Raw genomic sequence first — 13,702 nt, forward strand, 5'->3', positions numbered from 1 at the left:
GCCAGCTAGTTATACGAGCGTGTTCTGAATTGCTTCACAGTAAATTCTCTAGCAATAAACCTAAGCATTCATTTCTATTCTGGTCGCAAAACTCCACAGGAAATAAACATTGCACATGAGAGCCATCAGATACAGAGGGTAGATTGTTTGAAATTCTTAGGTTTACATTCAGATAACAGGCTTAACTAGGCACACCCCCTGAAAAAGTTTGGTTCAGCAACATCTGCCATCCGGATAATTACCAAAATCGGAGACACCAATGTCTCAAAATCTGCTTACTTTGGCTACTTCCATTCACTTATGTGTTATGGAATAATCTTCTGGGGCAATTCACCACTGTTGAAAAAAGTCTTGACAAATCAGAAAAAGGTTGTCCAAATTTTGTGTGGAGTGCCTACAAGAACCTCATGTCACAACCTTTTTAAACAAATAGGAATACTAACCACTTCTTCACAATATCTCTTTTTGATCATGACATTCATGCTTCACAATCCTTCACAATATAAAATGAATGAAACACACCATCATCATAATGCAAGAAGGAAATGTGACATACACTGTGACCTAAAAAATTTGTCTCTGGTGCAAAAAGGTGTAAAATACACAAGCACAAAAATCTTCAATGCACTTCAAAGCAATATTAAGTGTCTACACGGTAGTAAGTACTATTTAAAAGTAAGCTAAAGGATTTCTTGCTTGAAAAAACTTTCTACTCTCTGGAAGAATTTTATAGCAGAGATAACTAACATTATTTACCATATATTATTGTGTATTCTGGATTCAATATATTTTGCTGCTTTAATTAGATCAATTGGTGGTCTGTAAGTTAAGAAGATGGTCACTTTTACTTTGTAAAAAATTGTTTGGATAAGATATGAAAATTGAATCTTAGGCTCTGTTTTTGAGTGTAAACTTACTGATTGTGTTCCTTTATTATTATTTTCAGTTTGTATTCTTAATCTTTGTTTATTGTCCTGATGGAAAAAAATGTAATAATGAATTAAATGTTTTGCCTCATTTCACATCCATCCATTACCATGCAAAAATGGATCTATGGAATATATAGTGCAATAAATAAATGAATAAATAGATCCATTACATTTTCTAAGTATTCTGACAATAAATTACACTTTTGGTTTGCTTTCCCCACAACATTATGTATGTGGTTGTTCCAAATTTAAGTTATTTGTAATTGTAATCCTGAATTATCTAGTTGAGATCACAGCATTTTAGTGGATTCTTTTTGGTGCTCATGTGGATGACTTCACACTTTTCATGATAGAATCAACTGCCACATTTTGCACCATATATATATCTTGTCTAAACCATTTTGAAATGTGTTTTGATCATCTGATGGCTTAACATGACAGTAAATGACAGCATCATCTGCAAACAATCTAAGAAGACTGCTCAGATTGTCTCCTAAATCGTTTATGTGAATCAGGAACAACACAGGGCCTATAACACTTCCTTGGGGAATGCCAGATATTACTTCTGTTTTACTCAATGATTTTCCATCAGTTATTATGAAATGTGATCTTTCTGACAGAAATCACAAGTCCAGTAACACAACTGCGATGATACTACCTAGGCACAAAGTTTAATTAGGACTTGCTTCTAATGGAACACTGTCAAAAGCCTTTTGGAAATCTAAAAAATATGCAATCAATCTGAAGTCCCCTGCTCACTACATGCATTCATCATTGTTTGTGAGCACTGGAAGAGGGCTTCTAAGTATTGTTTGTTGAAGAATGGGTCTGATAATTTATTCAACATTAACAGTACAGGGTGATTCAAAAGGCAAGAACAAATTTCAGTTTTTTCTTGCAGATAAACTATAAAAACTGAAATACATTGTGTATGTCAATGGATAGAGGAAGGTCCAGAGTTTTATGTTTGTACAGATACTATACCATACACTCGACATAAGCACTGTGCATTGCTCAAGAACTATTAAAACAGTAGTTGATTTCATTCCATGCATGAATCAACTGGTCCCTGTATATTGAACAACAATTCTATTTCTCAGCTCTTGAAGAGTAGCTGCCATTGATGGGACAAAGGCTTTGTCTTTTATGTACCCCCCACAGAAAAAAATTGCAAGGTGAAGTCTGGTGACCTGGAAGGCCAAAAACGAATAACATTGGATTGACTTCACATACATTCCAACACATAAAATGATTTCTCTTGTGTTGTAGTTGCCATATTGCTCCAAACATACAATGGCACAACTATGTCAAAGCTTTGAACCTTTGTCTATCCAGTGACATGTGCAATGTGTTTCTATTTTTTATAGATTGTGTGTAATACAATTGAAATCTGTTCTTTAATCACCATTTTATCATAGAGTAGTATTATTATATTATTAATTAAGTAGGATGGATAGCCATGAGTCATATAGTCGAGAGTCTACTGTACTTGAAAATCTATATGTTATGAATGCTTGCTTGTTACCAGAACACATCCAGAAATATTACAATCAAAAGAAAACAAAGTTAGTGTGAAAAGATATTGCAGATAGAAAATAAACTATGGGAAAGAAACACCTATGCCAAGCAATCCACTGCATTTTGCCAAACCAAAGTATAATGCCCCATTTTTGCAAGCAGACAGTAAATTGCCATGAGGTTGAACTAAAGTTCAATTTTATGAAGCTGACTACAAAAAGGTCCTGATATTTCCTGTGCAAAATGAACTACAAAATATGCCTATGGTTATATTTTGAGATTTTGGAGTTTGGAATACACAACATATTTCATTTATGAGAAATTGCATTGTAAATTTTGTACATGTAGTTTTAGTAAATCAATTATTCTATTATTTTAATTTTTCACAATAAAGTATTTAAAAAATTGTATATGACAAGCCTCTCTGTCCAATTATGCAGATAATGACTGACAAAGAGGCACTGAACAAAGCAACAGGTGGCTCACACGATTATCACACACAAATAATTAATGGCCGTGAAGATGTACTCGTCAAGAAAGCAAAGAAATGGGCCAGCGATACATGTGCAGATATACACAGGGAAGTACATATTACAAATAACTTTATTTGTGAATAAATTGCGCATAATCAGAGAACTAAAACTGTTGTCATATAGCTATGCACAACAGACTCTCTAAAGAATTGCATTATAATCAAACAATGGAAACTCCAGGTTGGAATATCAACAATATAAGGAAAATATAGATTGCTACTTACTGTAAAAGTGAGACTTAAAGTTACAGATAGGCCAGGGTGTGATTTGTGCTTCTACCAGTGAGGGGGATGTCTTAGGGGGTTAGTAGAATTATATATGTAACTAGTTTGGACCGTGGCGTTATGCGTGGTTAAACAGTTATTTATAAATAGATGTTAATGCCAAAACTCACTATTGACGCGAATGCACTATCAGAAAAGCCATCCCTTGTTATATCTTTAACAGTACATTATAGGTAAAGCTTATTTACAAAATCATTTACATGTTGTTGTTGTTGTGGTCTTCAGTCCTGAGACTGGTTTGATGCAGCTCTCCATGCTACTCTATCCTGTGCAAGCTTCTTCATCTCCCAGTACCTACTGCAACCTACATCCTTCTGAATCTGCTTAGTGTATTCATCTCTTGGTCTCCCTCTATGATTTTTACCCTCCACGCTGCCCTCCAATACTAAATTGATGATCCCTTGATGCCTCAGAACATGTCCTACCAACCGATCCCTTCTTCTGGTCAAGTTGTGCCACAAACTTCTCTTCTCCCCAATCCTATTCAATACTTCCTCATTAGTTATGTGATCTACCCATCTAATCTTCAGCATTCTTCTGTAGCACCACATTTCAAAAGCTTCTATTCTCTTCTTGTCCAAACTATTTACCGTCCATGTTTCACTTCCATACATGGCTACATTCCATACAAATACATTCAGAAATAACTTCCTGACACTTAAATCTATACTCGATGTTAACAAATTTTTCTTCTTCAGAAACGCTTTCCTTGCCATTGCCAGTCTACATTTTATATCCTCTCTACTTCGTCCATCATCAGTTATTTTGCTCCCCAAATAGCAAAACTCCTTTACTACTTTAAGTGTCTCATTTCCTAATCTAATACCCTCAGCATCACCCGACTTAACTCGACTACATTCCATTATCCTCGTTTTGCTTTTGTTGATGTTCATCTTATATCCTCCCTTCAAGACACCATCCATTCCGTTCAACAGCTCTTCCAAGTCCTTTGCTGTCTCTGCCAGAATTACAATGTCATCGGCGAACCTCAAAGTTTTTATTTCTTCTCCATGGATTTTAATACCTACTCCAAATTTTTCTTTTGTTTCCTTTACTGCTTGCTCAATATAGAGATTGAATAACATCGGGGAGAGGCTACAACCCTGTCTTACTCCCTTCCCAACCACTGCTTCCCTTTCATGTCCCTCAACTCTTATAACTGCCATCTGGTTTCTGTACAAGTTGTAAATAGCCTTTCGCTTCCTGTATTTTACCCCTGCCACCTTTAGAATTTGAAAGAGAGTATTCCAGTCAACATTGTCAAAAGCTTTCTCTAAGTCTACAAATGCTAGAAACGTAGGTTTGCCTTTCCTTAATCTTTCTTCTAAGATAAGTCGTAAGGTCAGTATTGCCTCACGTGTTCCAGTATTTCTACGGAATCCAAACTGATCTTCCCCGAGGTCGGCTTCTACTAGTTTTTCCATTCGTCTGTAAAGAATTCGTGTTAGTACTTTGCAGCTGTGGCTTATTAAACTGATTGTTCGGTAATTTTCACATCTGTCAACACCTGCTTTCTTTGGGATTGGAATTTTTATATTCTTCTTGAAGTCTGAGGGTATTTCGCCTGTTTCATACATCTTGCTCACCAGATGGTAGAGTGTCGTCAGGACTGGCTCTCCCAAGGCCGTCAGTAGTTCCAATGGAATGTTGTCTACTCCGGGGGCCTTGTTTCGACTCAGGTCCTTCAGTGCTCTGTCAAACTCTTCACGCAGTATCGTATCTCCCATTTCATCTTCATCTACATCCTCTTCCATTTCCATAATATTGTCCTCAAGTGCATCGCCCTTGTATAGACCCTCTATATACTCCTTCCACCTTTCTGCTTTCCCTTCTTTGCTTAGAACTGGGTTTCCATCTGAGCTCTTGATATTCATACATGTGGTTCTCTTATCTCCAAAGGTCTCTTTAATTTTCCTGTAGGCAGTATCTATCTTACCCCTAGTGAGATAAGCCTCTACATCCTTAGATTTGTCCTCTAGCCATCCCTGCTTAGCCATTTTGCACTTCCTGTCGATCTCATTTTTGAGACGTTTGTATTCCTTTTTTCCTGCTTCATTTACTGCATTTTTATATTTTCTCCTTTCATCAATTAAATTCAATATTTCTTCTGTTACCCAAGGATTTCTACTAACCCTCTTCTTTTTACCTACTTGATCGTCTGCTGCCTTCACTACTTCATCCCTCAGAGCTACCCATTCTTCTTCTACTGTATTTCTTTCCCCCATTGCTATCAATTGTTCCCTTATGCTCTCCCTGAAACTCTGTACAACCTGTGGTTCTTTCAGTTTATCCAGGTCCCATCTCCTTAAATTCTCACCTTTTTGCAGTTTCTCCAGTTTTAATCTACAGTTCATAACCAATAGATTGTGGTCAGAGTCCACATCTGCCCCTGGAAACGTCTTACAATTTAAAACCTGGTTCCTAAATCTCTGTCTTACCATTATATAATCTATCTGATACCTTTTAGTATCTCCAGGGTTCTTCCATGTATACAACCTTCTATCATGATTCTTAAACCAAGTGGTAGTTATGATTAAGTTGTGCTCTGTGCAAAATTCTATCAGGTGGCTTCCTCTTTCATTTCTTAGCCCCAATCCATATTCACCTACTACGTTTCCTTCTCTCCCTTTTCCTACACTCAAATTCCAGTCACCCATGACTATTAAATTTTCGTCTCCCTTCACTATCTGAATAATTTCTTTTATTTCATCATACATTTCTTCAATTTCTTCGTCATCTGCAGAGCTAGTTGGCATATAAACTTGTACTACTGTAGTAAGTGTGGGCTTCGTATCTATCTTGGCCACAATAATGCGTTCACTATGCTGTTTGTAGTAGCTTACCCGCATTCCTATTTTCCTATTCATTATTAAACCTACTCCTGCATTACCCCTATTGGACTTTGTGTTTATAACCCTGTAGTCACCTGAAGTCTTGTTCCTCCTGCCACCGAACTTCACTAATTCCCACTATATCTAACTTTAACCTATCCATTTCCCTTTTTAAATTTTCTAACCTACCTGCCCGATTAAGGGATCTGACATTCCACGCTCCGATCTGTAGAACGCCAGTTTTCTTTCTCCTGATAACGACATCCTCTTGAGTAGTCCCTGCCCGGAGATCTGAATGGGGGACTATTTTACCTCCGGAATATTTTACCCAAGAGGACGCCATCATCATTTAATCATACAGTAAAGCTGCATGCCCTCGGGAAAAATTACGGCTGTAGTTTCCCCTTGCTTTCAGCCGTTCGCAGTACCAGCACAGCAACGCCGTTTTGGTTATTGTTACAAGGCCAGATCAGTCAATCATCCAGACTGTTGCCCTTGCAACTACTGAAAAGGTTGCTGCCCCTCTTCAGGAACCACACGTTTGTCTGGCCTCTCAACAGATACCCCTCCGTTGTGGTTGTACCTACGGTGCAGCTATCTGTATCGATGAGGCACGCAAGCCTCCCCACCAACGGCAAGGTCCATGGTTCATGGGGGGGGGGGGGGGGGGGGTACAGATATATGAGGGGAATTTAAAATGTAGATGCACATTTGTGAAAAGTTGTACTTATTCTGATGATAGAAAACTGAAACATATTAATAGTGTTAATAGTAAGACTTATTAAAAACTTTCAGTGTTCGGCTCCACAAATTTACATTATATGTAAAGTTTTACTCCAGTGCGTGGGAAATACGAGGGCCATTCAAAAAGTAACCTCCGGTTGATTTAAAAAAATACACCAAGTTAAATAAAAATATTTTAATATATACATCTTACAACTACATCTTTGCACTATTTTTCTACATAGTCTCCATAGCGATTGAGGCACTTATCGTAACTCTTCACAAGCTTTGAAATTCCTTCTGCATAAAAATCACCCGCTTGTGCCTGGAGCCAGCCTGTGACCGCATCTTTGAGCTCTTCGTCGTCATCAAACCGCTGTGACCCGAGCCATTTCTTCAAATGCATGAAGAGGTGATAATCACTTGGCGCCAGGTCTGGGCTGTAAGGTGGATGGTTGATAACGTCCCACTTGAAGGACTCAAGAAGGGCCGTTGTTCTGCGAGCAGAGTGAGGACGGGCGTTATCGTGCAAAAAAAAACGATACCGGAAGTCAGCATACCACGGCGTTTGTTCTGTATAGCCCATCGTAACTTTTTTATTGCTTCACAGTACACGTCTTGATTAATGGTCGTACCACGTTCCATGAATTCAACCAACAACACCGTTGCCATCAGTTTTCTGGCAGAGAAATCTTGCGAGGCTTTTCTTGGTTTGGTAGGCGAATTTGAATGTGCCCACATCTTTGATTGTTCTTTTGTCTCAGGGTTCACGTACTTGATCCAGGTTTCGTCACCGGTCACGATTCTGTTTAACAACGGTTCTCCTTCGTCCTCATAACGTGACAGAAAGTCTAATGCAGAGGCCATTCTTTGAGTTTTGTGGTGGTCGGTAAGAATTTTGGGCACCCATCGTGCACAGAACTTACGGTAACCCAATCTTGCTGTCACTATCTCATACAAGAGAGTCTTAGAAATCTGTGGAAAACCAGTAGACAACTCCGACATTGAGAAACGTCGATTTTCACAAACTTTTGCATGAACTGTCTGAACGAGTTCGTCAGTCACCAATGATGGTCTACCACTCCTCTCTTCATCATGAACGTTTTCTCGTCCACTTTTAAATAAACGTACCCATTCACGGACAACTCCTTCACTCATAACTCTTGGTCCGTACACGATGAATAGCTGCTGCAGAATATCCTTTGGCTGTAAAAAACCTTATGACAGCACGCACTTCACATTTGGCGGGGTTTTCTATTGCAGCACACATTTCAAACTGCCACAAAAACTAAACTAGCGCAGGTACGACGTTCACTCGACCACGGATTGATGCCGACTGACCTGTTGAGTGCGTGAACGCACAGATGGCGTCGCTACTCCCCCCACAACCCGCACTGTGACCAATCGGAGGTTACTTTCTGAACCGCCCTCGTAATTATCCCAGGTTGGGATGCATAAACTAAAACCAGAGGATGGGATGGTCTGATGCAGAGGGGGGGAAATCCACCCCATCCCCCCCCTGCAAATCACACACTGAGATAGGCACAAATAAAAAATACTTAGACATTAGCTTTTGGCCACAGCCTTCATCAGGAAAGGAAACACACACACACATTCATTCACACATGCAAGATTATCTCACGCACACGACAGTCAGGAGCAGCAGTTTCAGGAAGCTGTGGGACTGAGTTGTGAGGAGGGGGCTGGGGGGTACAGGTAGCGAGAATGGGAAATGGAAAAGTATAGGAACAGGGAAGGGGAAAGATGATGGGTGCATTGGCAGAGGGCGGCACATAGAAAGAGTGTAAAATGAGATTAGGGAGGCGATGATAGGACAGAGGGGCTGGAAACCCTTGGGTGGAGGATGAGGTAACAGTATGTTACCTAAGGTTAACGCCTGGATAATTTCAGGACTGCAAAATGGTTTTAAGGATAACTCCGACCTGTGCAGTTCAGGAAAGGCGGTAGAGGAGGGGAGAATCCAGATGGCTCGAGTAGAGAAACAGGCATTGAAATCAAGCATGCGTGTTGTGCTACAGTGTGATCTACTTTGCTCTTGGCCATAGTTTTGTGGTGGCTGTTCATCCTGGTGGACTGCTGGTTGGTAGTCATACCAATATAAAAAATCTCTGCAATGATTTCACCAGAGCTGGTATATGACTTGGCTGTTTCCACTTGTGGCCTGGCCTCTGGCGCAGTAGGATAAGCTTGTGACAGGACTGGAATACTAAGTGCTGTGTGGGTTGATTTGGCAGGTCTTGGACCTGGGTCTTCCATAAGGATATGATCCCTGCGGCAAGTGATTGGGATTGGAAGTGGCATAGGGATGGACTAGGATGATGTGGAGGTTGGCTGACGATGGAACACCACTTTAGGAGGCATGGACAGGATATTAGGTAGGATTTCTCTTATTTCAGGGCATGATGATAGATAATCAATGCCCTGATGAAGAATGTGGTTCTGTTGTCCCAGTCCAGGGTGGTAATGAGTAATAAAGGAGGTGCTGTTTTGTAGTGCATCTTGTGTGAGGTGGAAAGATTGGGGTTGTGAGGACAAATGGCATGGGAGATCTGTTTGTGGGCTAGGTCTGAAGGATACTGCCTGTCTGTGAAGGCTGTGGTGAGACCTTCAGCATTCTGGGCAAGGGAGATCCTCTTGCTACAGACCAGGGACCAGGCTGTATGGGAGAAATTTTTTGGTGTGGGAGGGATGACAGCTGTCAAAATGCAGGTACTTCATTGGTGGTTGGTGAGTTTAATGTGAACTGAGGTATGGATGAAGCCATCAGGTAGGTGGAGGTCAACATGCAGGGAGGTGGCGTGCTAGGTTGAGGAGGACCAGGTAAAGCAGACGGGAGATAAGGTGTTGAGTTAGTGAAGGAATGAGGATAGCGTGTCTCGGCTCTCAGTCCAGATTGTGAAGATATCATCAGTGAACCTGAGCCATACCACAGGTTTGGGGTTTTGGGAGGCTAGGAAAGCTTCCTCTAGATGACTCATACACAGTTTGGCTCAGGAGGGTGCCATGTAGGTGCCCATGGCTTTGCCACAGATTTGTTTGTGTACCTTCCCTTCAATGGAGAAGTAGTTGTGAGTTAGGATAAAATCAGTAAGGTGTGTGAGGAATGAGGTAGTGAGTTTGGGGTCTGAAGGACATTGTGAAAGGTCATGTCCAACATCGCCAAGACCATGGGCATGAGACATTTTGGTGTATAGGGAAGTGGTGCCAACAGTGGCAAGTAAGGATCCAGGAGGTAAAGCGATGAGGATGGTGGAGAGGTAGTGAAGGAGGTGGTTGGTGTCTTTGAGATGGAAGGCTAGATTACAGGCAACTTGATGGAGGTGTTGATCAATGAGGGCTGAAATTCTTTCAGAGGAAACACAATAATCAACTACACTGGGGCATCAAGGATTGTTGGGTTTGTGGTTTCTGGGAGCATGTAGAAAGTGGTTGTGCCAGGTGTCATAGGTGTTAGGGGGGAAATGGATTCAGGGGAGAGGTTCTGTGAGGAGTCATATAATTGTCAGAGGGCTTCTGCTAGGTATTCACTGGGATTCATAACAATGATGGTGAAATCTTTGTCTGCAGGTAGAATAATTAGGTCAGGATTTGTTTTGAGGTTGTGTATGGCTGTCCTGTCTTTTGCTGAAAAGTTGGCATTCCAAGGAAGGGACCTAGGGAAACATGATGAGTTTAAGTCACAGCTGTTTCCTCGATGCCCACTTCTGTTTCTTGCTGGGCGCTTCATAACTGTCCGCGCCGCATCGAGTGTTTCGTTCGTGGTCCACACCTACCAGATGCAGCTCCCATGGTGCATTTGGTCACTGGTGTTCCAACCAATGTCCGCAGCTGACTTGGATGCCCTCTAGAGTCATGGTTGTCATCTCAGGAGTTTTAGCGTGAATCTGTAGTGTCTGGTGCTCTGTCTTGTGGCTGTTTTCTTGGTCCACATCCCTGTTTCTTATGAAATCTCGATGTGTTTTACACTGAGTTTTCAGAAGTTCAATAGCCAGATCCCAGGCCATGCTGAGCTGGTATCCAATGTCACGGTTGATGAGATTCTCTGTGATATTTATCTCAATGGACTCTTTTATGACACTGTCCCAATATCTAGGGGTCTGGGTGACAATCTTGGTGTCACTGTAGTTCATCGAGTGTCTGAGCTCTAGACAGTGTTCTGCTATGGCTGATTTGGTTGCCTGTCTGAGTCTGGAGTGCCTCTGCTGTTCTTTACACCTGATGTCCACACTCCTGGTGGTCTGGCTGATGTATGACGTCCTACACTCGCACGGTATGTTGTAAATGCCTGACTTCTTTAACCCCAAGTCATCCTTTACATTCTCCAACATTGTCCCAATCTTAGTGGGTGGGCAAAATACTCTCTTAATGTCATGTTTCTTGAGAATTCTGCTGATCTTAGCAGAGTTGCCACCCTCTTCTCATCTTCTTGTTCACAAACACACACACACACACACACACACACACACACACACACACACACACACACATACACGCACACACACACAATTCTGTCTGCCCTGGCCAGAATGCAGTGAATAAATGGCAGGAAAAGGCTGCCAGCTACAGTATTCAGAGGCTGTGCAGGGCGGAGGGAGATGGGGAGTGGAAAAAGGGGAGGCACAGATGAAGAGAGTGCACAGAGAGCAGTGCACTATGTGGGTGAGGGGATGTGAATTGGGAGGAGGTGATAGTACAGAGGTAGTTGAAACTGTTGGGTAGAAGCTGCGGGGACAGTAGGTTACCACAGGCTTAAGCCGGGATAATTTCAAGAGCAGAGAATTTGTTGTAATGATAACTCCCATCTGCACGGTTTGGAAAAGCTTCTGGAGGAGGGGAGATTACAAATGGCCTGGGTTGTGAAGCAGCAATTGGAATCAAGCACGTTATGTTCATCTGCATGTTGTGCTATAGGGTGGTCAACCACGCTCTTGGTCAGAGTTTGGTGGTGGCTGTTCATTCTGGTGGACTGTTTTTTGGTAGTCATACCAACATAAAAACCTATGCAATGATTGCAGCAGGGCTGTATATGGCATGGGTCCTTTCACGGGTGGCCTGACCTCTGATGCAACAGTGTAAACCTGTGGCAGGCCTGGAAGAGGCAGTGCTGGGCCCTGGATTGGGCGGGTTTTGGACCTGGGTCTTCTACAGGGATATGATCCCTGTGGCAAGGAGCTGGGGTTGGCAGTGGCATAGGGATGGATTAGGATGTTGTGGAAGTTGGATGGGCAGTGGAACACCACTTTATAAGTGGAAAGGATATTGATTTCAGGGCATGATGATAGGAATTAAAGCCCTGACAAAGGATGTGGTTCTGTTGTTCCAGTCTGGGATAGGATAGGGAGACAAAGGGGACATTCGTTTGAAGCTGGTTCTTGGGAATGGTAGAAAGATTGGGGTTGTGTAGGGAAAAGGCATGGGATATCTGTTTGCAGCTTAGGTCTGGAGGCTAGTACCTGCCTGTGAAGGCCTTTGTGAGACCTTTGGAATACTGGGCAAGGGAGTTATTGCCAATGCAGATAAGCCATCCCTGGGTAGCCAGGCTGTATGGGAGGGATTTTTTGGTGTAGAAAGATGGCAACTGTAGAAGTGCAGGCTGTTTGACGCTTGATGGGTGTCCAAAGTGACTATAAAAAGACCAGAACTAACATTTAAACCAAACGATAACATCTTGAACTGCTAACGTGACTGCCAAATATGACAGCAGTGTATTTGCATGATCTCTTTCCCAAGGAAATCTTCCAGTGTTGTGACTGGTTAAGAATCTAACACCATAGAAATTCTAAATCTTTTATTCAATGTTTTCTGGCTGAGTTTGTTTGAAAATAAGAATTTTATTTATTGCTCTGGCATCTAGAACAAGTCTCATACTTCTGTCAGGTTTAGAAACTGTGAGTAACAAACTGCAATATGGGATCAATTATGGTTCCAAAATTTCTGAAGATGGCATCTTCCTGATCTCTGGCCACGGCCCAGGGGACATTATAGGAAGCATACAAGTGCCAGTGACACTCATCACTACGAATGAAATTGGTAATAATGTCATCACAGCATTTTCTCAAATGGTGTTTGTCAGCACAGAGGTTGATCCTAGAATCCCCCTGATCTATTAGACTCATCCCTACCAAATATTTGATTATCAAACTATTGACTACAAAAAATGAGTACTCTAACTTCATTTCCTCTACTTCAGTTCATAACAGGGCTTGCCACTTCATTGGTTTGGACCTGAGACTAACCACTCCCAGATCCAGCATCCATTTACAGGCATTTTGGTACCTTTGTATGCCCACAAATCATTCTAAAGATACCCATCAACAAGGCACTTAATTGAGCACCTGTGAACAGGATTAGGTTATTATCAATTTGGCAACCATTGAGCTAACTTCTTTAAACAAGACATCATATACTTGCTACACCGCAACCCAACCCAGTTGATAATTAGTGGTGATTTCAACTGTGTGATCCACAGGAAAGACCAATCGCCAAACTTTAATTACTGTAGGGAACTACATAAAGCCGTATCATCCTTTTGCTATAAATTTTGGATCATATTGTTCACTATCTCACCAATACATCTAACAAAGTCTTCTTGTAAGAGGTGAATTTGCCCCCTGTGTCCTCAAGGATTTTAGATTCTTTTTCAATAGCACACTGCTACACAGTTTTGGTTAAAAAAAACTGTATGAAAATATTTGTTGAGTGATGAGTTGTGGCTAATCATCTAGTAAAAGTTTAATTAATTCTTTTAGATAGCTCCTTACGAGAAGCTATCTGTGCTTTTGATATTTGATCTAAAGCAATTTTGGTTTCTTCTCTTAATCTTTTGATTGGATCCTGTGTTCCAGACCGTGCTGCTGAATACA

At 41.4% G+C, this 13,702-nt stretch overlaps 1 protein-coding gene across 1 annotated transcript in view; it reads left to right on the forward strand.

The window, feature by feature from the left end:
- LOC124778029 (dynein regulatory complex subunit 3-like) overlaps nt 1–3,064 on the forward strand; it is a 182,720-nt gene extending 179,656 nt beyond the window's left edge. The window contains exon 7 of the mRNA XM_047253614.1: nt 2,888–3,064. Within this exon, the coding sequence (XP_047109570.1) occupies nt 2,888–3,064 (177 nt within the window). The remainder of the gene's footprint in view (nt 1–2,887) is intronic.
- Nucleotides 3,065–13,702: the final 10,638 nt, after the last annotated feature.

The sequence above is a fragment of the Schistocerca piceifrons genome, chromosome 1, assembly GCF_021461385.2.
Source record: "Schistocerca piceifrons isolate TAMUIC-IGC-003096 chromosome 1, iqSchPice1.1, whole genome shotgun sequence".
NCBI classification, from domain to species: Eukaryota; Metazoa; Arthropoda; class Insecta; order Orthoptera; family Acrididae; genus Schistocerca; species Schistocerca piceifrons.